At 37.5% G+C, this 27,741-nt stretch overlaps 1 protein-coding gene across 1 annotated transcript in view; it reads left to right on the top strand.

Annotated features, from left to right (window-relative positions):
• LOC117333542 (mucin-5AC-like) overlaps positions 1–26,394 on the top strand; it is a 69,497-nt gene extending 43,103 nt beyond the window's left edge. Inside the window, exons 5-24 of the mRNA XM_033892877.1 lie at positions 83–504; positions 1,407–1,638; positions 2,108–2,337; positions 2,705–2,936; positions 3,160–3,827; positions 4,108–4,342; positions 4,473–5,104; positions 8,869–9,097; positions 9,414–9,536; positions 13,790–13,900; positions 14,075–14,195; positions 15,071–15,228; positions 15,413–15,584; positions 15,922–16,187; positions 16,907–17,055; positions 18,284–18,449; positions 19,133–19,261; positions 20,884–21,225; positions 22,377–22,478; positions 24,309–26,394. Coding sequence (XP_033748768.1) covers positions 83–504; positions 1,407–1,638; positions 2,108–2,337; positions 2,705–2,936; positions 3,160–3,827; positions 4,108–4,342; positions 4,473–5,104; positions 8,869–9,097; positions 9,414–9,536; positions 13,790–13,900; positions 14,075–14,195; positions 15,071–15,228; positions 15,413–15,584; positions 15,922–16,187; positions 16,907–17,055; positions 18,284–18,449; positions 19,133–19,261; positions 20,884–21,225; positions 22,377–22,478; positions 24,309–24,661 — 5,072 coding nt within the window. The 3' untranslated portion in view covers positions 24,662–26,394. The remainder of the gene's footprint in view (positions 1–82; positions 505–1,406; positions 1,639–2,107; positions 2,338–2,704; positions 2,937–3,159; positions 3,828–4,107; positions 4,343–4,472; positions 5,105–8,868; positions 9,098–9,413; positions 9,537–13,789; positions 13,901–14,074; positions 14,196–15,070; positions 15,229–15,412; positions 15,585–15,921; positions 16,188–16,906; positions 17,056–18,283; positions 18,450–19,132; positions 19,262–20,883; positions 21,226–22,376; positions 22,479–24,308) is intronic.
• Positions 26,395–27,741: the final 1,347 nt, after the last annotated feature.

Genomic DNA, 27,741 nt, shown 5'->3' with positions numbered 1-27,741 from the left:
GCAAAGAGTTTTCTTTTCATAAGAGTGAAAATTGACAATTAAAATGAAAAATTAGCAAACACTTTCTTTCATACTTATTCAGAACAATTACCTACAACGGTATCTTCAGAGAAATCTTCATCAGATACAACACCGATGATATTTACATCATCGACAACATCACCGACGTCATCGCTGACAACATCATCAACTTTACCACAGACTTCATCGACAACCATATCATCAACGCCATCATCTGGAGATACTACAATTCCTCCCTTACCTAGTACGATCTCGCCTTTTACACCGATGTTCCCCTACCCTTCCCAGCTGAACGTGCAAACCTTACTGATAGGCCAGCTCAGCAGCACCTTCGAGGATCCCACGGTTATAGAGATGTGTAAAGACATCTCGTGGTACCAGGCGGAGAACCAGGCTTTGGTTATATCCCCAGGCTATGCACAGAATCAGAACTACGGCAATAATAGGAATTGTCATCTAAAAATACTCAACCCTGGAAAGAAGGTAATATCAAATGTCATTCTTATGTCACAAGACACATCGGAGAGTAAATATTACATAGATAAATGTATGTTATAATATTATAACAATATATATTATAATACAATAAAATACGCGTAATTATCTGACAATACATATGATAATTCATGTAACTTCATTTACTATTATATAAATGTGTCAGTATATGAAAAAAAAACAAATATTGTAGAATGATATACTGTCATGCAATATAAGATCAATTTGTGTCATCATTATGTAGAACATTTACATAGTTTAACATGTAATATATGTATGGAATATATGTTGTTACATAATACATGTAGTTTCCTGCTAAATATATATGTTTTATATGTATATATTACTATACAATAACTATACTGATCAGTTCAGTCATGAAGTCTTGTCACCATCCAATGAAACTTTTTGCAATATAAATGATAATAATACATATGTGTACGAAGTATCCATATCATAGTATGTCACACCTTACGTTGAAAGTCCATCGACTCCGTCTCTAGGGATACTCAAGCATGTACGAAAATATTATATTCTTTTTCGGTGTTGTGAATTTAAGGACAAAAATGTTCCTAGCTTATTCAATTCTTTGGAATTTTGAGTATTTGACAGTTGAACCAGTTTAAAAACACTATTTCGTTTGAAACTATAACTTTTCTTCCTTAGTACCGAATTGTAGTTCATACATAGGGAGGCCTCAGCGGGTCATGAATTGTAATTCTGATTCCAACAAGTATGCCTATTTGACTTAACTTCGTTAGATAATTACGGATTTTATAGTGTTTATGATAATTAGTGACTACAACACGTTCTGTGTCTCCGACCGTGACGCAACTAAATGTTTATCATCGCTTGACATCTTCTTTAAATATGACATTCATCAATTTTAGGTCGTGCAGTTTTCTTTCATCATTTTCAATGTTGAAAAACACCCTACCTGCGCATGGGACAAGTTAGAAATCACGGAAGCACAAGATTCAATTTTGGCGACCATTTGTGGATTTTCAGCAGATACTCCCGAGAATTTGAAGTCATCCGCAGCAGATATCAACCTAGTCTTCATCTCTGATAACGTGGTTAACTGGAGCGGCTTTCAAGTGAAACTTTCTCTGCATGATACAGGTAAGAGAGCAAGTAGATTTGAAATAAGGTCGCTTGCAACACATATCACCATACAACTTTAAAAACAATGTATACGTATGCCGTAGTTTATTATTCAATCATTAGTTAAATGGATTTTTGAAATTTATTTTAAATGATTAGTAAACCAAACATATGTCAACTATAAAATTGCAGGTTTTTTTTCTTTTTTTTTCTGCCATTAATGGGTTATATAATTTTGGTTTGTTCTCAAAATGTATCGATGGTTTCGTAAAGCAACACAACACAAGATGACTATGTGAACAGTCTCGTCCTGAAATTCTTAAATACCGAACTTGTTTCTTTTGTGATTTATGATATTTTATGGTCTTGTAAGGGAAAAAAACTGCCCGCCAGCAGCAAAAGTTGAATATTACTTACATAAAAATAATCATATCAACAATAAATGTTCGTACAAATTGTAGGCATAAAACCTTGATCTATATTGCAGCACCGACACCTGAGCCACCGTCTACCTTACTCACAACAGAAGCTACTACACCGAACCCGAATTACGTGACCACACCGGTACAAAACCACCATCCAATAATTCTCGATAAGGGATATCAGCAATCATACGTTAACGATACCGTTACAGTCCTTTCTCCAAACTTTGGTCCAGGAAAAACTTACCCTGTCAGTGTCACGTGCGGATTGAAAATTCAAGCATTGAATAATCAGGTAGGGTACGAAGATGTAGGTCGTAATTAAGTTTATTTTAGGGAAGTTCGTGGTGTTTTAAGATATATTGTTCTTTGGAATCTTTCTGAAATACTAGTACAAACAGGAAATACACAGCAACTGTACACTGATGTTGTTACCCTCAGTAGGCAATGATCCGTGACATTCACCGTATGACCGATAAAACGGTTCATTAACCACTAAATAGTTAACGTGATATCAAATACACATATCCTAAAAGCTGTTATAACGCTGCAATCATACCATAAAAATGTGAATATTTTGTGGAGATTATTTGACATGTAAAGCAATTAAACACCATATATTGATATATTGTTCTCACTTTCTACAATTTTCTTTATTTCAGAAAATTCGTGTTAATGTTTTAGATTTCAAAGTGGAGTACCATCCCTCTTGCTCATGGGACAGATTATCTATCTACGATGGTCCGTCTAAATCATCATCATTATTAGGAACATTTTGTGGTGTCAAATCGGATGTAGCCATTGACAGTAGCGGGGCTGTGCTGTTTCTGGAGTTCGTGTCTGATTACATCGTTCCCGACAAAGGATTCCAGCTCGATGTTTCAACTAAAATAGGTAAATACGGTTAAACGACATTGAGCCCTAAATCAATAAATGCGTTTATGTGTTATGAAATGACATTTGCTTTTATTACATCCTGATATTTCTATATAAAGGCTCCTTTGGCAGTAGTAACTTGTACATGTATGTATATACATATCTTTAGTTTATACACTGACAAAATCAGTTTATTATATATCATTTCAGTTATCATTTCAATTTATATTTGTCATTACAGATGCAACCACCACTATCGCAACTACGCCACTTCCCATGACCTCAACTTTTGCAATAACCACGCCCCCAACTACACCCTCCAATGTGGAAACAACAACGTCATATACAGATACCCCTGAAACTATCCCCTCAACAACGCCCTCGACTGTGCCAGCAACTTCACTAACTGCTTCACCATCAACCATGTCCTCAGTTATTCCTCTGACAACGATTAAGACTCTGACAACTCTCCTGACCACGCCCTCGGCCACGGTCCCGACCTCGCCTTCAACTGCGACAAAAGCTACATCCATAAATACTCCAACAACTATACCACCGAACACGGCCAAGACGTCAACTTCAACTTCCAAAACGATTTCGGTTACGTTAACATCTTCCCCAACGACCAAACCCACGATTCCATCAACGACCAAGCCCTCGACGACTCTTCCGACAAGCACATCAAAAACCACACCATGGTATGTATCAACAACCACACCCAATACACGGTTGACTACATTGACAACTTCTACCACCGAGTCAAGCGACACTGTCATAGAGCTATGTGTTGGAAAGACAGCAATATCCCTCCCCGCTAAGGGGGTGTACGTCACGTCACCGAACTACATCTCGGGGAACTATCCCACTAACATCAAGTGTGGACTTACTGTGAATACATCATCAACCCAGGTAAATAGGTTTTGATACGAAGTATCACTAGTGTTATACATCATATATTTAATTGATTTTAAAAAAAACCCACTGTCATTTCTAAAGATGGGTAGTTTATGTTTGTTCAAAATAATTTATACACAGTATTTGTATGCAGGCTCTAATATTAATGAAGTGTCATATTGTTTCAAAAAGTCTGCTCTCATTGGTTCGATATGCCGTCAGTGATAATTCATTAAAAGAAATTGGTGAATTATCAACTAAAATGTATAAAAAGATATAACTAATTTTGTTTCAGGTAATATCCGTTGAAATGATAGATATGGATATAGAAGAAAATGCTATCTGCTCATGGGATAGTTTGTCAGTTTATGACGGACCTACGAGAAGTTCCAATCGTCTCGCTAAACTCTGTGGGAAAACATTACCCCATCAATCGTTGCTGAGTTCGTCAAATGTTCTCCACTTCCACTTCGAATCTGATTTTGTTATTCCGCGTAAAGGATTCAAGGCTAAAGTAACGTCTGTACAAGGTAACATACGCCTTAATAATGTCTTATGTTCATATATGAAAAAATAAACGATTTCATCGAATTTAATCCAAATATATCAAAAACCGTTTAGTAATAATTCTACAGGTGTAAATTATAATTTTTATTTCAGATTTACTTACGGTGTCAACTACACCGATATCAAAACCAACATTAGTTCCGGGAAATACTGTCAAAATATCTACGGAATCATTAACTACTACACCGCAAGAAGCGTCATCTAAAACACAGGCAACAACTGAAGAAACAACAAAATTTACTGAGGGCACAACGGAACCAACAACGATCAATCTGGTAACAATATTGAAGACATCCATGAAAGTTCCAACAACGCCAACAACAACACTATCGACGACAGCGATGATGACAACGGCGGCGTCGAAACCAGCGACGTCAATAACGTCACCAGCAGCTTTACACATAACGTCAATGACATCGACGACGACGTTAAAGACAACAACAAAATCAACAACGATGATGACAACGATGCCAAAAACAAAGACAAAAATATCATCAATAACAAAACCACCGTCGTCTACGATGACAACACAATCAGCGACGATGACTAGTCCACAAACAAGTTTTACGACAACGGTCGCGAATGTGACGAATCTGCCTTTAGAATGTCGGGGAGTCCCACAAGTACATACCTTGCCATCTGGGACCATACAGTCACCTGGTATAGACCTCCCCTATCCACACAATACAACCTGTGAATGGGTTGTTATCGCCGCAAGTAACCATGTAAGAATGTTTTACTTACGTATCGTAACGAAGTTGCACTGTCAACCAAAGTATATTGGCACTAATTGATGGCACACTGTATGTATAGTTAAGGTTTATTTAAATAGGGCCATCTAAATAGGGTCATCTAAATAGGGTCATCTAAATAGGGTCATAGAAATAGGGTCATCTAAATAGGGTAATAGAAATAGGGCCATCTAAATACGGTCATCTAAATACGGTCATCTAAATAGGGTCATCTAAATAGGGTCATCTAAATAGGGTCATCTGAATAGGGTCATCTAAATAGGGCCATATAAATAGGGTAATAGAAATAGGGTCATCTAAATAGGGTCATCTAAATAGGGCCATCTAAATAGGGTCATCTAAATAGGGTCATCCAAATAGGGTCATCTAAATAGGGTCATCTAAATAGGGTAATCTAAATAGGGTCATCTAAATAGGGTCATCAAAATAGGGTAATAGAAATAGGGTCATCTAAATAGTGTCATCTAAATAGGGTAATAGAAATAGGGCCATCTAAATAGGGTCATCTAAATAGGGTAATAGCAATAGGGTCATCTAAATAGGGTAATAGAAATAGGGTCATCTAAATAGGGTCATCTAAATAGGGTAATAGAAATAGGTCATCTAAATAGGGTAATAGAAATAGGGTCATCTAAATAGGGTAATAGAAATAGGGTCATCTAAATAGGGTAATAGAAATAGGGTCATCTAAATAGGGTCATCTAAATAGGGCCATCTAAATAGGGTCATCTAAATAGGGTTATAGAAATAGGGTCATCTAAATAGGGTAATAGAAATAGGGCCATCTAAATAGGGTCATCTAAATAGAGTAATAGAAATAGGGTCATCTAAATAGGGTAATAGAAATAGGGTCATCTAAATAGGGTCATCTAAATAGGGCCATCTAAATAGAGTCATCTAAATAGGGTCATCTAAATAGGGCCATCTAAATAGGGTCATCTAAATAGGGCCATCTAAATAGGGTCATCTAAATAGGGTCATCTAAATAGGGTAATAGAAATAGGGCCATCTAAATAGGGTAATATAAATAGGGTAATAGAAATAGGATCATCTAAATACGGTAATAGAAATAGGGTCATCTAAATAGGGTCATCTAAATAGGGTAATAGAAATAGGATCATCTAAATACGGTAATAGAAATAGGGTCATCTAAATAGGGTCATCTAAATAGGGTAATAGAAATAGGGTCATCTAAATAGGGTAATAGAAATAGGGTCATCTAAATAGTGTCATATCAATAGGGTAATAGAAATAGGGCCATCTAAATAGGGTCATCTAAATAGAAAAACGGTTAGAAACTGTATAAACCTTCTAGTTGGGCTAGAAGTGGGGTCAACATTTGACCCCCACTTCAATTTCTGCATGAAAATGAATCATAACCACACAAGTTATTAGTCATTATTACTACTGATAGTCGTAATGGACTACGTAATTGACCCTACCTTTCACGGAAATAACTTTATCAATTCTTAGTATGCATCATGTCGGAATGTAGACTTTCATATAATTTTCGAAAACTGTCTGGCGATTAAGGCAAACTGTACAAACACGTGCATGTTTCAGGAGAACCTGTACAGCTCATATGGATCACATATGTTGTACAAAGCAACCATACCATTTGTTTGACCAAACTTCTTTTCTACAAAAACGTACACAATGACTTTGTATGTAACTTGAAATACAATTGATGGTTCTGAATACCATTACACAAATATGGCATACAGTGAGGAATCTCATTCATAAAGATGTTCATATTAGGCATTTCTATTAACTGTCAGATATGAGAGTGAACTGAATATAAGCTATATTAGGGGTGGGGCATCTCAAAACTTGTTTGGTGATGTACGGGTAACTATGACCATATTCTATAAGATGAGCCACGAATTTTATGCAGAGAAAAATATTTTGAAAATAAGACGGTTACGTTCTACCAAGCTATGGGGCTGGTTGGTACGATAAAAATTGCAAGATTCATCATCGGGGTCATTTATGTGATTTCTGATATGTGATGTGAGGTCTGCGAGACCTTAACCCAAGTACAAGTCTTATTCACGAACTATTTAAAGCTTTGTGATATATAAGAATTATTACTCTTGCATTAATGATGGTCTGTAAGGGTATCATGGTTTTCAACTTGACATGAAGAATATTTTATCAACAAAGATTTCCATTAAAATAAACCAGTCTCAAAAGGACAAACGCGAAAATATATTCTATTCCCACCCAGAGAGCATGAAGTCATTTACGTAAGAGATGAAGTATCATTACTAAATGTGCTCAATCAGTATCTACATCATGTACTACGTCATGTAAACACTGCAAATATGGGACATGTCTATCAGGAGTCTGTTAAGGTATTTAGGCTTAAGTTAACTTTTAATAAAATATAAGGTACAGAAGTGTATATGTTTTAAATTATGTAATAGGTGTTCAGTCGGGTTCTTTCGATAACGCCACACTGAATACTTTTGAGGATTTGATATCATAAAGGTTATGTTTATATTAAGACAAGATTTCCATTACCGTTTGCCATCGACTGAAATACATAGTTTTATTTCTTAACACTTAACACTTAAACAATAAAATGAATTGTAATATGACCATATATTCCTTATACAGCAAATAGGTATTCATTTCTTACTGCACTAGGTATCCTAAGAACGACTTTGTCTCTTGTTGACGGTTATTTATTTTTATGTATTTTGTGGTATCTACTGAAGGTAAACTTGTATGTTGCAGAATTATACATTGTTTCTATCAAGCCATGAAATCCTTATTAAAAAATATACATCCCGCAGCTTTGAGGGTATTATTATAGTTTGAAGACGAACCATGGTAGAAGCTCACATTCTAATTCATACATTCGACAGTTGATGGAAATGTTCATTATATTTTTAAGGCATTTCAACATAGTAAGACAGCTGTTTCCAAGACAACTTTGCATTTTTACCTCAAGCTCAGTGATTGAACCATCTTTCCTAAACACTAGCCATTTTCAGAGTTCTTGAATGTGTCCAATAAGAACATTTTGATAATTGAAATACTTCTTTATGTGCTTTATTTATACAATAATATTTACTACCGCCATTTCCAGTTCAAGGTCAAAATAGAATATACATGATCGGTTTTAGAGTCGCATATGGTAAACAATGGCTAATCACATCTTAAGACACGTGTGAACATAATGAAATGATTGTTTTGTGCAACATATGTGATGCACAAGAGATGCACAGCTTCTCCAGAAAGATGAATTTATTCACATGTTTTGCCGAAATTAACAAACATCTTAGCAAATGACATATCAAATGTAATAGTTAGCCATGATACATTCTAACAACAGATCAAGTTACTTTTGGTCAATTGTACTAGGATAGTGATGTATAGCTTTGTTTAACTTGATGTGAAAAAATTGTACTGGGATAGAGACTTATATCTTGTTTCACTGGATGTGCTTCCACGAGCTGCTATCACTCAGTATGATCCGAAAAACTCTATTGATGAATTGTCTTAAGTCCGAGTACGATGGATGAGAATGGCGAGTGCTACAGTATTGTACGGTATTCTTAAGACATCCTTTTATATTTGTTATACTTACTATAGTTATGCTTCAGATAATGATACGGATCTTTAAGTTGCTTTTTATACTCCCTGCTGTAATAAAAGTTCAGTAAAATTATATATTAAAACTTGTATAGAAAAATGTTCAATTTCTTTTCGCGATAATTGTTATTTTACAGGTGATTGAACTGAACTTCTTTGAGTTTGACCTTGAACCTGATTGTGATGCTAGCCGTGTAACCATCTATGACTCCTCGACGTCCATTGGTCCAATACTGGCGACGTTCTGTGGCGGTGATATCCCGGGGAATGTAACTTCAACCTCCAAGGTCTTGTTTGTTAGTCTTATGAGTAACAACACTACGAAGGACAATGGATTCAAGGCTAATTACACAGCGATAGCAAAAGGTTTGGATATATTCATTAAGAATAGTTTGATTAAGTTTTCGTTCCTGTGTGTTTTATTATTCTACTACCTGATTTACAAGTTCGTTTATTACTTGTACTGTCAAAATATATTTGCATTGCCTTTCTCGATACATTATTTTACCCCATAGCAAAGTAAGTACTTGAAATGTCAGGGTGGCGGGGTGGAAAGGGCGAAAGGGCGAATAGAATGTTCAATTTGCTAAAAAAAAAAAAAAGAGTAGGAGGAACCATTTCTAGTATGGCGAAAATATACAAGCACATGATGCTGTCAACAGTTTATGTGTTTACCTTTAAGTGGTGCCGGTGCAGCCTTGTCTGGCCGGTGAATTCGCCTGTCCGGGCGGAGAGTGTATACCCGATGAGTGGTTATGTGACGGTGAGGTCGACTGCATTGGCGCGGGGGACGAACTGTCATGTCGTAAGTACCGATTGCACTTATTCAGGGGACAACCTACCATGTTGACTATACTATTGCGGGGGACGAACTACCATGTCGAAAGTACCGACTGCACTAGTGCGGGGGACAAACTACCATGGCGTAAGTACAGACCGCACTAGTGCGGGGGACAAACTACCATGTCGTAAGTACCGACTGCACTAGTGCGGGGGACAAACTACCATGGCGTAAGTACCGACTGCACTAGTACGGGGGACAAACTACCATGTCGTAAGTACAGACTGCATTAGTGCCGGGGACAAACTACCATGTCGTAAGTACCGACTCCACCAGTACGGGGGACAAACTACCATGGCGTAAGTACCGACTACATTAGTGCCGGGGACAAACTACCATGTCGTAAGTACAGACCGCACTAGTACGGGGGACAAACTACCATGTCGTAAGTACAGACTGCACTAGTACGGGGGACAAACTACCATGTCGTAAGTACCGTCTGCACTAGTACGGGTTACAAACTACCATGGCGTCAGTACCGACTGCACTAGTACGGGGGACGAACTACCATGGCGTAAGTACCGACTGCACTAGTACGGGGGACAAACTACCATGGCGTAAGTACCGACTGCACTAGTGCCGGGGACAAACTACCACGTCGTAAGTACCGACTGCATTAGTGCCGGGGACAAACTACCACGTCGTAAGTACCGACTGCACTAGTACGGGGGACAAACTACCATGTCGTAAGTACAGACTGCACTAGTACGGGGGACAAACTACCATGTCGTAAGTACAGACTGCACTAGTACGGGGGACAAACTACCTCGTCGTAAGTACCGACTGTATTAGTGCGGGGGACAAACTACCACGTCGTAAGTACCGACTGTATTAGTGCGGGGGACAAACTACCACGTCGTAAGTACAGACCGCACTAGTGCGGGGGACAAACTACCATGTCGTAAGTACCGACTGCACTAGTGCGGGGGACAAACTACCATGGCGTAAGTACCGACTGCACTAGTACGGGGGACAAACTACCATGTCGTAAGTACAGACTGCATTAGTGCCGGGGACAAACTACCATGTCGTAAGTACCGACTCCACCAGTACGGGGGACAAACTACCATGGCGTAAGTACCGACTACATTAGTGCCGGGGACAAACTACCATGTCGTAAGTACAGACCGCACTAGTGCGGGGGACAAACTACCATGTCGTAAGTACAGACTGCATTAGTGCCGGGGACAAACTACCATGTCGTAAGTACAGACCGCACTAGTGCGGGGGACAAACTACCATGTCGTAAGTACAGACTGCATTAGTAAGGGGGACAAACTACCACGTCGTAAGTACAGACTGCATTAGTAAGGGGGACAAACTACCATGTCGTAAGTACAGACTGCATTAGTAAGGGGGACAAACTACCATGTCGTAAGTACAGACTGCACTAGTACGGGGGACAAACTACCATGGCGTAAGTACCGACTCCACCAGTACGGGGGACAAACTACCATGGCGTAAGTACCGACTACACTAGTACGGGGGACAAACTACCATGGCGTAAGTACCGACTACACTAGTACGGGGGACAAACTACCATGTCGTAAGTACAGACCGCACTAGTGCGGGGGACAAACTACCATGTCGTAAGTACAGACTGCATTAGTACGGGGGACAAACTACCATGTCGTAAGTACCGACTGCATTAGTGCCGGGGACAAACTACCATGGCGTAAGTACCGACTGCACTAGTGCCGGGGACAAACTACCATGTCGTAAGTACAGACTGCACTAGTACGGGGGACAAACTACCATGGCGTAAGTACCGACTACACTAGTACGGGGGACAAACTACCATGTCGTAAGTACCGACTGCACTAGTACGGGGGACAAACTACCACGTCGTAAGTACAGACCGCACTAGTACGGGGGACAAACTACCATGTCGTAAGTACCGACTGCATTAGTACGGGGGACAAACTAACATGTCGTAAGTACCGACTGCACTAGTACGGGGGACAAACTACCATGTCGTAAGTACAGACTGCACTAGTACGGGGGACAAACTACCACGTCGTAAGTACCGACTGCACTAGTACGGGGGACTAACTACCATGTCGTAAGTACCGACTGCATTAGTGCCGGGGACAAACTACCATGTCGTAAGTACCGACTCCACCAGTACGGGGGACAAACTACCATGGCGTAAGTACCGACTGCACTAGTGCCGGGGACAAACTACCACGTCGTAAGTACCGACTGCATTAGTGCCGGGGACAAACTACCACGTCGTAAGTACCGACTGCACTAGTAAGGGGGACAAACTACCATGTCGTAAGTACAGACTGCACTAGTACGGGGGACAAACTGCCACGTCGTAAGTACCGACTGTATTAGTGCGGGGGACAAACTACCACGTCGTAAGTACCGACTGTATTAGTGCGGGGGACAAACTACCACGTCGTAAGTACAGACTGCACTAGTACGGGGGACAAACTACCACGTCGTAAGTACCGACTGTATTAGTACGGGGGACAAACTACCATGTCGTAAGTACCGACTGCATTAGTGCGGGGGACAAACTACCATGGCGTAAGTACCGACTGCACTAGTGCCGGGGACAAACTACCATGTCGTAAGTACCGACTGCACTAGTACGGGGGACAAACTACCACGTCGTAAGTACCGACTGCACTAGTACGGGGGACAAACTACCATGTCGTAAGTACCGACTGCATTAGTGCCGGGGACAAACTACCATGTCGTAAGTACAGACTGCACTAGTACGGGGGACAAACTACCATGGCGTAAGTACCGACTGCATTAGTGCCGGGGACAAACTACCATGTCGTAAGTACCGACTGCACTAGTGCCGGGGACAAACTACCATGTCGTAAGTACCGACTCCACCAGTACGGGGGACAAACTACCATGGCGTAAGTACCGACTGCACTAGTGCCGGGGACAAACTACCATGTCGTAAGTACCGACTGCACTAGTACGGGGGACAAACTACCACGTCGTAAGTACCGACTGCACTAGTACGGGGGACAAACTACCATGTCGTAAGTACCGACTGCACTAGTACGGGGGACAAACTACCATGTCGTAAGTACCGACTGCATTAGTGCCGGGGACAAACTACCATGTCGTAAGTACAGACTGCACTAGTACGGGGGACAAACTACCACGTCGTAAGTACCGACTGCACTAGTACGGGGGACAAACTACCATGTCGTAAGTACCGACTGCATTAGTGCCGGGGACAAACTACCATGTCGTAAGTACAGACTGCACTAGTACGGGGGACAAACTACCATGGCGTAAGTACCGACTGCATTAGTGCCGGGGACAAACTACCATGTCGTAAGTACAGACTGCACTAGTACGGGGGACAAACTACCATGTCGTAAGTACCGACTGCACTAGTGCGGGAGACAAACTACCATGGCGTAAGTACCGACTGCACTAGTGCGGGGACAAACTACCACGTCGTAAGTACCGACTGCACTAGTACGGGGGACAAACTACCATGGCGTAAGTACCGACTGCACTAGTACGGGGGACAAACTACCATGTCGTAAGTACCGACTGTACTAGTACGGGGGACAAACTACCATGTCATGTAAATATTTTGGAAAATTCCTAGATCAACGTTGCTCTGTGAATAAATGACAACTTGGCTTGCCATAGTCTATACTAGTGCTTTCAACCAAGTGTCATGTCGTAAGTATCCGACTATACCAGTGCTTGGGACGAAGTGTCATGTCGTAAGTACAGTCTTTATTTGCATTGGGGTAGGGGATGAGTGATTGGTTAGTATCAAAAGCGCACGGATTTCAGAAACCGTGTTTGTTTCTTGTTTAGTTATAGATAAACATTTTGGGAATCATGTCGAAGAAACTCTTTAAAGCAATATCTCGCTTTCTGAATTATCATGTTTCCATATCGTTGCCCAAGTTAAAACAGGTTTAAAAATCCGCGGTTAAAACAACTATCAATGTTACATAGAAAATATAAGTGTTAAGATAGTTTACATTAATGATAGATATTCCTTGGGATGTGATCAAAGGTCATTATTTCCTGTATCGAAACATAGCGAACGAAATGAGCGTAAAGTTTAAATCAACGTCTGTGTGTCGATGTGCGTCAGAAATATAAACAAATACATGTTTATGAATATATCCGTATGATAAAAGACGCACAAAAGACAAGAATATAGCATATTTAAATAAGGTAAATAATAATTTAACGTGTTTGCCTTTTTTTCTAAGAACTCTGCCTGGATGGAGAATTTCGGTGTGGGAATGGCGAATGTATTCCTGGGCTGTTAAGATGTGATGGACACGATGATTGCGTGGAGGGGCTGGACGAGTATAACTGCCGTAAGTAGTATATTCAATGTGATTAAAAGTACTGTTTTACGTGTTTTGTAAGAAGTGTGATGTTTGAATAAGGTGATTCCAAAGAAGTAATGACACTCGCTAATTGATATCCAAATAGACCATGTACATTTTCAGGAATCAGATAATATTATGATTTACTATAATCTTATTCAGTTTCCATTGGAGATGCAGGTCAGTACGTAATGGTGATGTATCACGCGCAGTGGTACCCAGTCTGTAGCGACGACTGGAGTACACAAACAAGTGACGTCATCTGCCAACAACTCGCCTTCAGGTAAGGTCATTTATACTGCTTCGTTAAGACATGTCGGTAGATATGAGTTTTAATAGCTGTTTAAAGGGATATTTGACCTATAATATACAACCTTTTTATCCAAGGGAAGTATGCGTTCTTTGGAATGTTATGGGATGACAAATGTATAAGCGTATTTTGTCTGGATACATGATGCTTTATCGCTCTTTTCAAAATTAGAAACATTGATATTGAAATGGAGTTTGCATACATTGATGACGTTTTCCCTTGAATAGTATTAGAGTACACTTTTCATCTCATCTATCCTCCAGACCATTATTAAAATACCAGTACTTCTTGTAGAGTTTTTCTGTTGATGAATTCTGGATAGCTAGATTTCTGTCGCCCTACACAACTTAGATGATTATGAAGCTGTACCGGTAAAATGACTACGGTGTTGATAACACTTAACCTATCGCATCAAGCCTGGATAATTCCTTAAATTTACAATCATCATCATGTATAGGATATTTCTGCACATTTTATAATTTGAATTATGAAAAATCACGAAGTCTGCACCACGTCCAAAAATAAGCGACGCAATAAATAATAATCTGATCGCTTAAGCAGACGGTGAGACCTGGTTCTTAATTAAGGTGCAATTAGTAAAGTTAGATTTATATTTCTCGAATTTATCGTAAGCGTGTGATCAACCTATTTGTATGTTAAAATGTACAAGATGTGAGCAGACATTCATCCCTTTGTAATATCATTGACGACCCGGCTAATATGTATAATCAATCCTCTTCAGGCTTGTATGCCCCTAAGGTTATCACCAAACCTCGCCAACGTTCTATGTCTGCAGCCCAACATTCCACCGCCATTTCCGACTTACCTATTTAAGAGTATATTTTTAGTGATTCTACGTCGATGACACCGGTGAACACGGACAGTATGGTGTTCATGACTCTTAAGGACGATTCGCCAGTTACATCCCAGTCCATACACACGATGTTCGAACCCACGCTCAACTGTAACAGTAGACAACAAGTACAACTTCAATGTAAACACAATGGTATGACGTCACTAACAAAGGGAGATAATCTCCTTTCTGATTAAAAGGCAACTGTACTGTTAATGTTCTAGATGTAAACAGGTGGATAAAATGCATTGCAATTAGGTAAAATTCGTGTTATATAATGACATCCTATATCTTCTGTATAAATAATGTTCTAGTGCGTTCAATTCTATATTCACAGGATGTGGTATGAGAAGCCCAAATTTGATGCAGCCATACATCATAGGCGGCACAAAATCCTATACCGGCCAATGGCCGTGGATGGTGGCCCTAAAAATCAACCAAAAATTTATTTGTGGCGGCACACTAATTAGTCAACAGTGGGTTGCCACAGCTAGTCATTGTATCGAGTCGTAAGTATATAGAACAATATACCTCAGTATTGTACAAGACACAAATGATATAAGCACATTTCAGTATAAGTTGAAAGTTAGATACAATAGAGCCAGTAGAACAAACATTTAAATAAACTGTACAATGCAGCTTGTCACGTTTTAGGAACTCGGTTCGAGAAGATGAAATATACAGGATAGGTACACATCTAGGACCACCAGCAGTATCTACAAGGTCCCTTCGTTTTTCGAATTTCCTCTTTCATTAACAGTCTACGATATTTCGCTGTCGGTATCTATATTTAAGTTATATATACCCCATCTTATTTGGATGATACTGAAAATGTTTCTATTTCAGGGTATCTGCAAGACCGTATCTTTTGAATGTGATGTTAGGTTCCATAGCGATGAACCCAGCCGACGCCGTTTATTACAAGGTCACAGAGGTCATCATACATCCAGACAATTTCTTCATTTACCAGGCAGATCTTGCGCTCCTGAGGTTGCAAAAACCAGTAATTTTCAACGACCACGTAAACTCCCTTTGCTTGGCAACGGAGGGGCACGCACTCACAAAAAGTTCTATTTGTTATGTATCTGGATGGGGTGTGTTGTCTGTATCAGGTGAGTTATTGTTTGATCGTGTATGGTATTGGTAAAATCTAGTAAACAAATGTTTTATTGGATGCGATTATGTTTTATCAGACTTACACAACGCAACGTCATTCCATTTTTATGTGGCGTACATTTGGAAACTGCACTCCTTTTCGTCATAGGCGAGACAAATATAACTTCTGACATTAAATAATCGTAACAAACATTGAAAGAGAACGCAAACATAACTCCTTGATATTTCATATCTGTTTATTGGCCATAATGACGAGACGATACCAAACGAAGGTCATTGTGATTCGAATGGTCGTTCATCTACGTTAGTAGTTATTATGCTTTAAATCCATGCAGTCAAAACCTGCTTACTAAATATTGAAGTTATCAAGTACTGAACATATCCCTCCGCAAAACTGTCCTACTAAACATAACAATGATCAAGTACTGAACATATCCCTCCGTAAAGAATGACACGCAATCTCACGAATAAAGCGTTCTACATTGTATGTTTTGCATTTTATCCGTGCAGTCATCCATCTACAAACATGTAGATGCGAACAGTCAACACTTATCTGTCGCAGCTGTAACAATTCATTACTGAGTAAATTATACGAAACGATTCTTAAACCAATAAATGTAAGAAAATGCCTAAAGCTTTGCCCTTTGTGTAATTGATATTATATCTGAAATCTTAAAAATGAATCTATTGATGTTATTCTTTTTACTCGAGGCAGACTTTTACTCCACTATAATGCCGGAGTACTTGCACCACGCTAAAATGAAGTTAGTGACTCACTCAAAGTGTAAAGAATCGTATCAGGGCAAGCTCAAGGATACAATGTTGTGTGCTGGGTATGACCTCGGCAGGATCGACTCATGTAAGGTAAGTACCATGTTGTTTGCTGGGTATGACCTAGGCTGGGTCGACCATGTAAGATAAATACAATGTTGTGTGCTGGGTATGACCTAGGCTGGGTCGACCATGTAAGATACATACAATGTTGTGTGCTGGGTATGACCTAGGCTGGGTCGACCATGTAAGATAAATACAATGTTGTGTGCTGGGTATGACCTAGGCTGTGTCAACTCGTGTAAGGTAAATATAATGTTGTTTGCTGGGTATGACCTCGGTAGGGTCGACTCATGTAAACTTAATACAATGTTGTTTGCTGGGTATGACCTCGGTAGGGTCGACTCATGTAAACTTAATACACTGTTGTTCGCTGGGTATGACTTCGGTAGGGTCGACTCATGTAAACTTAATACAATGTTGTTTGCTGGGTATGACCTCGGTAGGGTCGACTCATGTAAACTTAATACAATGTTGTTTGCTGGGTATGACCTCGGTAGGGTCGACTCATGTAAACTTAATACAATGTTGTTTGCTGGGTATGAATAAGGCTTTGTCGACTCATGTAAACTTAATACAATGTTGTTCGCTGGATATGAATTAGGCCGAGTCGACTCATGTAAACTTAATACAATGTTGTTTGCTGGATATGAATTAGGCCGAGTCGACTCATGTAAACTTAATACAATATTGTTCGCTGGATATGAATTAGGCCGAGTCGACTCATGTAAACTTAATACAATATTGTTCGCTGGATATGAATTAGGCCGAGTCGACTCATGTAAACTTAATACAATATTGTTCGCTGGATATGAATTAGGCCGAGTCGACTCATGTAAACTTAATACAATATTGTTCGCTGGATATGAATTAGGCCGAGTCGACTCATGTAAGGTACTTCCAAGTTGCGATGTTTGTGTGTGTTCGGTATGACCTTAATAGAATCAAGTTATGTTAAGTAAATATAATAGTCCGTTCACTTAGTAAACTTTATATTATATACAACAACATCACATGAAATAATGATAACACAAGTTTGAATACAACATTATAGGCCTTTTTTTGATTCATGTTAAATGTCGCCTGCGAAGGAACATTGAATTCTCGTCTACAGAATGTCGAATACATCACAATTTGTCACCTAAACCAAGAACTAAAAGTCAGCTTCGTCCATGTTGCATGAGTTAACCGATTTATGATGTGTGTATAGTTTTGAAATCAAAATGAGCATTGTCCATCTTAACGTTGATCGTGGTTGCAGGGTGACAGTGGCGGGCCTCTTATGTGTAAAGTCAGTGCAGACAGGTGGGTTTTGGCCGGAATCACAAGCTGGGGAGAGACACCCTGTGGTCAAGCAATGAAACCCGGGGTTTATACAAGAGTGGACAAGTACAGAGATTGGATCTTAGGAATCATGGACGATGATGGTAAGGATTTTTACATACATGTAACTATTTTTTGACCAGGTCGTCATTGCAGACTGCATATGGTAAATAGGCTTATAGACATGTGATAGATCATCTAACTAGAGCAATTACAAATTATCAAACAACTATCGAGAATAAACAATTCCTAACAATACTAAACACCAGGTCTTATTTACACAAAGTTACTTCACGCTTGATACGTTATCCAGATATATTGAATTAGTTGTGGAGATAGCTGCAACAGGTGTCGCTAAAAGGAGATTCTTTGATTGTTCCATTTTGGTGATACATCGGAAAAATCGGACCTTGTGAATACTTCTGTTGATAGCAACTCAATATCAATTAAAGGTAGAACACTATAAGAACGTCACAAACACGTCAACGAGTTGATTTGGTACACTTGTCTCAAAAGTATAGGATCACACACGTAAACTAGTTGATCGTGTCACTTATATCGGAATGGTATTGGATCACACACGTAAACTAGTTGATTGTGTCACTTTTATCTCGGGATGGTATAGAATCGCACATGTAAGCTAGTAGATAGGTCACTTATCCTAGGATGGTATAGAACCACACATGTAAACTAGTTGATAGGTCACTTATCCTAGGTTGGTATAGAATCGCACATGTAAGCTAGTAGATTTTGTACAGTTACTATCTGATGATGTTGATAATTTCAGGAAAACAATACAACTGTACGTATGAAACGCCGGGACTTTGCGGTCATATTGACGTCTCTCTGAGTGAATTCATGTGGACCCGGAGATCACATGACCCTACATTTGATCACACGTGGGGAAATGCTACAGGTACGTCGTTTTAGTCCCGTAATCAAAGTTAACATACTGAAATAATGTTATAAAGATTTAATTTTATCAAAATAAAACGTGTACTTTGTTCCACTTTAAATTGAGTAACGGTCGTCTTCTTAATTTTGGCAAGTCATGTTTATTCAGGGAGTATAATGTCCATCCATTTTTTCTTGCGTTATCATCGGTATCAGAAACAAACTTCAGATATCACAATGTGTAAATGATATCATAAATAACGTTTTTTTAATTATCAACTATCCACTACATCATAATCGATCCATGAAAAAATGACGAAGACCTGCTATATGAATGTATGCCCCCCGGTATTGCATGGTTGTATGGTGAAATGAACTTGGGTCAAACTACCATTATAGTGAAAAGAAACCCCCTTGGTAAAGTGTTTTTTTATCGGTTAGCTTAATCATTTCTCTAAACCTGATGAAAAAAGTGGGGCGGAGCAATTTTACTTTTTCCATGGCCATGATAAAGTGAAGAGCTCCGCCCAGCCCTAAACTTGTTGTGTGTTATTGATATTAGAAGAAACAACAACAACAATTTGATATGAAAAAATCAGTAAGATAATAGTGAAATGCTTCACTTTTCCATAGGCTTCACTTTACCATGAGCTTCATTTTACCATGGACTACACCTTACCACGGGGTTCGCTTTACCGTCCTACACCGGTAGAGTTACGGCCCTTCCATTGAAATAGAGCCTGTGACTCCTGCGTCGCCTATATCATTTCAGTTGCTATGCTTTTTTAACATTAAACAGTAAAATGTAAGGTAGCGTGTAACCGTAATATCTCTACTTATGTATGCTTAATTATTATGTTATAAACAAAATCATTCGTTATAAACATCTATTATATGTACATTGTAAATCAAAATCGTCTGATATAAACTTTTGTATTGCATGTACATTGTAAATCAAAATAATTCGTTATAAACTTTTCTCTTAGATGTACATTGTAAATCAAAATAATTCGTTATAGACTTTTCTCTTAGATGTACATTGTAAATCAAAATAATTCGTTATAGACTTTTCTCTTAGATGTACATTGTAAATCAAAATAATTCGTTATAAACTTTTCTCTTAGATGTACATTGTAAATCAAAATAATTCGTTATAAACTTTTCTCTTAGGTGTACATTGTAAATCAAAATAATTCGTTATAAACTTTTCTCTTAGGTGTACATTGTAAATCAAAATAATTCGTTATAAACTTTTCTTTTAGATGTAAATCAAAATTATCCGATATAAACATTTCTAACACACGTTCATTGTAAATCAAAGAAGGAAAGCTTCAATCCACCACCTTGCTGATTTCATGAGAGACTGGCTACATTTTTTATCTATCTAATGTAAAACATCTGGTCAGTTGATTCCACTTGCTCTAGTTTTATCAGTAACATGATCTGACTCAGATTACAAACAGGGATTCTCATTCCGTACAAATCGTCTGCTGTTAGTATGCAGTAGAGTGATTACACCCTCCGCCTTCGTTTTATTTTATGCTAATATTTATATTCAAAATGACAAAAGTAACACCATACGATTATCTTCGGACAGTGCATTGTTAGTACATATTTTTTATGTGAGTTTTGTATTTTTTATAGGACATTTCATGTACGCAGAAAATCCGAACGGCCTAGGGGCTTCCTCTCATGAAGCAATTTTGAAAATCCCCGCTTTCTTAAAGGATGACGTAAAATGCATGTCATTAGCAGTTTTCTTTTCTGGATCTCAGTCCGACATGAAACTGAAGATTATGGGTCACGTGACACCGAATGTAATCCGACAGCTATCCGAAATATCCTCCTTTTCTAGTTCCTGGTCTGTTGCATACATCACTATCGACGATGATGTCACAGAAGTCGATATTGTGGCTGTGAGAGGAGTGCGTGGAAATGTTGGTGTGGCAATTGATGACGTAATGGTCGCCGGAGGTCATTGTCAAGGTGATTGTATACTTAATTGATAATGTTAAGCCTATCATGTTATTATATATATTGAAATGTTTGTGTATGGAATAGAAAGTATTTCTCTAGTGTGATTTAACATTAATTCATATACAAGTATAGCCTTTTAATAAGGTCGATGCATGGTTTTCTTCGACGGTCGTTTTTTTCCTGGTTAATATGGACTATCAATAATATGGACTATCAATACGATATTTAAAATTGATTGCCGATTAATAAGACTTTTTTTATCGGGAATCATTAAGTGTGAAATATATTATTTTTATAATAAAACATTGATATATGATGATAAAACATTGATATGCGGTGATATAACATTGACATATGATATATATAACATTGATATATGGTGATATAACATTGATATATGGTGATATAACATTGATATATGGTAATATAACATTGATATATGGTGATATATAACATTGATATATGGTGATATATAGCATTGATATATGGTGATATATAACATTGACATATGATGATATAACATTGAAATATGATGATATAACATTGATATATGGTGATATATAGCATTGATATATGATGATATAACATTGAAATATGATGATATAACATTGATATATGACAATATTATATTGATATATGACGATATTATATTGATATATGATATATATAACATTAATATATAGTGATATAACATTAATATATGGTGATATAACATTGATATATGATGATATAACATTGATATATGATGACATAACATTGATATATGATGACATAACATTGATATATGATGATATAACATTGGTATATGATGATATAACATTGATATATGATGATATAACATTGATATATGGTGATATAACATTGATATATGGTGATATAACATTGATATATGATATATATAACATTAATATATAGTGATATAACATTAATATATGGTGATATAACATTGATATATGATGATATAACATTGATATATGATATTATATAACATTTAGATATGGTGATATAACATTGATTTATGGTGATATATCATTTATTTATGCTGATATGATATGATATATGGTGATATAACATTAGTATATTCTCGTAGGTTATTTTGAAGTCACCATTATCATAATCTTTCTGATAAATCAATGCGTTACATTTCTGATTGATTGTAGATAATATCAAACTTGGCTGTACGTTTGACGGAGGAAACACGTGTCTTTACACAAACGACAAAGATGATATATATGACTGGAGTTTACAGTCTGCGGAGATTGGTAAGATTCTTATCTCGCATTTACAGTCTCACACTGATAGCATGTTTCTGATGTAGTCAAGATCTGCATGTAGTGGGGATACCAAGCCAGGCTCATTAGCTGTTTGATATTCCTGTGACTGGTTTATGGATTTGACGTTGAAGTAGCGGGTTTGTTTTATCCATGTTATAAATCTCACACATGAGAACGGTACCCTGGTATAATCATCATAACAACCTTTTTCCGCTGGAAATTAAATGTTCTGCAACATTCTTCTTAAAATTCCGAGAGTTATTCCGCTTTTCTCGCCAAACACGGATGGACAAGGCTGAATGAGCCGCCAATACAATTATTCCATTGAAAAATCTGACATAATCGACAACTTTTCCTGCAGGAAAAATAAACTATTTACTTCAAATCATTTGACATACAGGACGCGACTATATTTCTTTTATCTCTAGCCTCTAAGTGGATATTTTGTCCCTACCCCGTTACAAACGTCTTTGTCTGACCGTTTCATCAGTGTATTAGTTGTGGGATAGCGACAATGATTAAGACAATTTCCTGACGGTCGTCATAGTAACTATGACAAAATCGGGGAGTTACAGTACGGAGTCGATAAAAACAAACGTGTATCTAAAATAAGGCTAGGAATGACATTAATGTAGATTAGCTACCCCATAGAACGTCATACCTGTGATATTGTTGTAAAAATGAATGTCATTTCTGCTACATTGTTGTAAAAATGAACGTCATACCTGTGATATTGTTGTAAAACTGAATGTCATACCTGTGATATTGTTATAAAAAATGAATGTCATACCTGTGATATTGTTATATAACACAATACGTCATACCTGTGATATTTCATTTCATTTCAAAATATTTTATTAACAAGACATAGAAATATTTATGAAAACAAATACAGCATTGTTAAAGGAATTAGACGACAGGCTCATCCTACATAAGTGTTCTTCCTGTTAAACTTCAGGTTAGACCCGACAGAAAGATGTTACGCTCCCTAGGTCTTTTGATCCTTAAGTATAATTGGAAAGTATGAAAGTTAAACGTATTTATACAAGAGTAAGGTTGGAGGAACCACATACGTCCTTCCAATACATAAACAGAAGGTTATAATTTATTAAATAGACCAATGTCGTTGCAAAAACTCGCATTAACCTTTAGTGATGTTGTATAACACAATACGCCATACCTGTGATATTGTAGTATAACACAATACGCCATACCTGTGATATTGTAGTATAACAAAGAAAGCCATACCTGTGATATTGTAGTATAACAAAGAAAGCCATACCTGTGATATTGTAGTTTAACAAAGAAAGCCATATCTGTGATATTGTAGTATAACAAAGAAAGCCATACCTGTGATATTGTAGTATAACAAAGAAAGCCATACCTGTGATATTGTAGTATAACAAAGAAAGCCATACCTGTGATATTGTAGTATAACAAAGAAAGCCATACCTGTGATATTGTAGTATAACAAAGAAAGCCATATCTGTGATATTGTAGTATAACAAAGAAAGCCATACCTGTGATATTGTAGTATAACAAAGAAAGCCATACCTGTGATATTGTAGTATAACAAAGAAAGTCATATCTGTGATATTGCATCATAACAAAGAAAGCCATAGCTGTGATATTGTAGTTAAACAATGATTTCATATCTGTGATATTGTATCATAATAAAGAAAATCATACTTGTGATATTGTTGCATAGCAAAGAATGCAATACCTGTAACATTTTAGTATAGCAATGATTTTTAGACTAATGTTACTGTCTACATTTCAGCTTTATATCTTATAGTGTGATTCTGTTTTGTATTGCAGGTTACTTTATAGAATTTAGTGGTGCAGATAAATATCCCGGAGACAAGGCAAGGTTTTCTTCTCCAATAATGACCCGGTCCATCCCTCGTTGTGTGAAGTTTTTATATCAAGTCTGCCCTCAGTCGTCGGGCACTCTTACCCTCCTAACACAAGTCTACTTTGGGGGCGTTCCTCTTTTACGTGCCCCGGTGTGGACTTCGCAGCTGTCAAACTGTACCGACTGGAGTCTAGCCCAGGTGGACGTGGATCACCAGTCTCACCCATTTGGTGTAGCTTTCGAGGCATCAAGGGGCCAGCATTCCGGTAGCATTAGAGTTGATGATATCAGTATTACCCAAGGTAACTGCTTCTAGGCAGTTATTATAATATATATATATATATTTATTGTATGAAATGACATCTAACAGTACCACTCATATGTAAAGCATCGGGACATCTAATAAAGTGACTGTGTAAATATGGTGACTAAATGAAGTAATCCATATGTCACAGACAGACAGACACATACAGATACACACACACAGACACACAGACACACACACGCTGACATGCGGCCATTTCTATACATTATTTGACAACAGTACAAACGTTTACAACACCGGGAAACGTGTTAAATTTTCTCTAATAAACGACTAAGGATAATCTGACATTACATGTACAGGCCACTTGTTACATTGATATCAGTACACACATGTGTAATATGTATACTTGTGACAGTGTTTGATATCAGTACACATATGTGTAAGATGTACATGTATATTTGTTAGTGTTTGATATCAGTACACACATGTGTAATATGTATACTTGTGATAGTGTTTGATATCAGTACACACATGTGTAAGATGTACATATATATTTGTTAGTGTTTTATATCAGTACACATGTGTAAGATATACTTGTATACAAGTTACAGTTTTTTTTATATCAGTACACTTATGTGTAAGATGTACATATTAATTTGTTAGTGTTTGATATCAGTACACATATGTGTAAGATGTACATATATATTTGTTAGTGTTTGATATCAGTACACATATGTGTAAGATGTACATCTATATTTGTTAGTGTTTGATATCAGTACACATGTGTAAGATATACATGTATACAAGTTACGGTTTTTTTTATATCAGTACACTTATGTGTAAGATGTACATGTATACGTGTTACAGTGTTTGATATCAGTACACATATGTGTAATATGTACATGTATATTTGTTAGTGTTTGATATCAGTACACACATGTGTAAGATGTACATGTATACGTGTTACAGTGTTTGATATCAGTACACATATGTGTAATATGTATACTTGTGACAGTGTTTGATATCAGTACACATATGTGTAAGATGTACATGTATACTTGTGACAGTGTTTGATATCAGTACACATGTGTGTAAGATGTACATATACTTGTTACAGTGTTTGATATCAGTACTCTATTACTATTTCTCGGATTTTTGGACGTGTGAAATACTGTAGTCCTCGCCCAGTGTAACCGCATCTGATACCACACGTGTAAACACTTGACAACATTGAATGCGTGTGTTTGACAGCCTGCATAAAAACACGATGTTTATTTCCTTCTTTCGTAAAACCGTTAGGCCTGTAAATAACACCGCTGTAACATGCCACGTGTTAGAGTATCCTGTAAACTGAGATAATCTGATAGCACACTCAGCCTAGCAATGTAAATACAACTATCTCTCTCCTAACATGTTTCCAGGTTATAATTGGGTCATTCACGTGACCTACAATTCTGATGGAGACCCATCCTTATAAAAGATAGCCGACTAAAGATAGCCTATCAATTAGCCAGTCCCATCAACGTTAGTCCGAATAGAGTCAAACTTCCTCTCTATCGGGAAACCAACGTTTTCCTGTGTAGATGACTCGGATCATTGTTTAACTGATGGTCTGAGAGTTGAATAACACAGGGTATTGTGGTAGAAAGCATTTTCTACCACAATACCCTGTGTTATTCACTTTATAATACACTTTATTTGCATACGCGAAATTATACTTGGCCACGTTTCCCTTTGATTCAAGCCGATATTATTGTGGTAGAAACAGGTCACACGACTCGAAATTGTTGGATATGGAATTTATTTCACACTCGTAAGTTATTTTTTAAAAGTTGCAAAAAACACTCGCTAAAGCTCGTGTCTTTTGTAACTTTTAAAAAATAACTTATTCGTGTGAAATACATTCCATATCCAACAACCACTCGTTGTGTAACCTCTATAAACATGACGTTTTCAATTACTGTATTATGACTAGAATCTGAGTAGATGTTTCATCCGATACATAACTTTTACGGATGGCAAGGTTTTTACTTTGTGAAACAATTAAATGAAATACTAATTGAAACAAACTAATATTTCGGAAGCATCTTGACGTACCCTAATGTCGCCAAGGCTAAAAATGTACTAGATCAGCTTTAAAAAGAAAACATCTTAACGTCAAAAACATATACGGTAACAATATTGGAATGTCCCGGCACTGTACTTTGGCCGATATTATGACACGGACATTCAATCTAACAACAGGAATTGGCATTCGAATTTTGTTGTGAAAGGGTATGCTAATAGTTATATTGTACAATAGACATTGTGTGTATGAGTAAACTGTCAATAGCCATACCATTAGCCTTAAATCTGTAGAGTAAATATCGCCCAAGATATCAGACTACTTTCCTTATAACTCCTTGCACAAGAAGAAATTTATTGTTCTGTCTGAGAGATTACCTTGACTTGGTAATATTGTTATTGTAGTAGTTTTTCTTGCATATGTTGTGTTGTACGCATTAAGAGCTGTGCTTGGCAGCCACAAGTCTGTGGTACACGTATGTATATACCGATCTATAAACCATTCACTGTATGTGTATAGGTAGGTCGGCTATAAACCAGGCCTACCTTTAATATTTCGTTTTAATTAGAATATTATTGCTCTAATTTATTGTATTGTTTTAATATAGAGATAATAAGAATAAATTTACAAAGCTTTGAAATGATAAAAGGCAGCAGCGACTACGGTATGAAGGACATGTTTTAGAAGCTATCAACCTTTGGCAAGTACAAGGGAAGCTTTTGATAATAACAGTTATACTGTATATTAATGGTACGTCAATGTATTGAAATGATAATCTTACAGTCTCGTGTTCATGTCAAACTAAGGAGCATTAGCCCTACTTTGATCCCCAGTCATAACAGTAGGTCGATTGACTATTTATAGCGACGGTGTCACTGAATTGAAAAATCACCTTTCTCGTTTTAAAATATGTCATATTAAAGAGACAGAAATAAAATTGGTATATTAATAGCTAAGTATGAGGTATAGATAACGGTACACAATGATTGACAGGCGTAGACGTGTTGATGACAATCTTTAAAAGAAAAGCACAAACGAAATCCGAGTTTTATGTTTTATTTGTTTT

This window comes from Pecten maximus, chromosome 8, assembly GCF_902652985.1.
Source record: "Pecten maximus chromosome 8, xPecMax1.1, whole genome shotgun sequence".
Lineage (NCBI taxonomy): Eukaryota > Metazoa > Mollusca > Bivalvia > Pectinida > Pectinidae > Pecten > Pecten maximus.
Note: the sequence above shows the minus strand (reverse complement) of the source record. Positions and strands in the feature narration are given on the sequence as shown.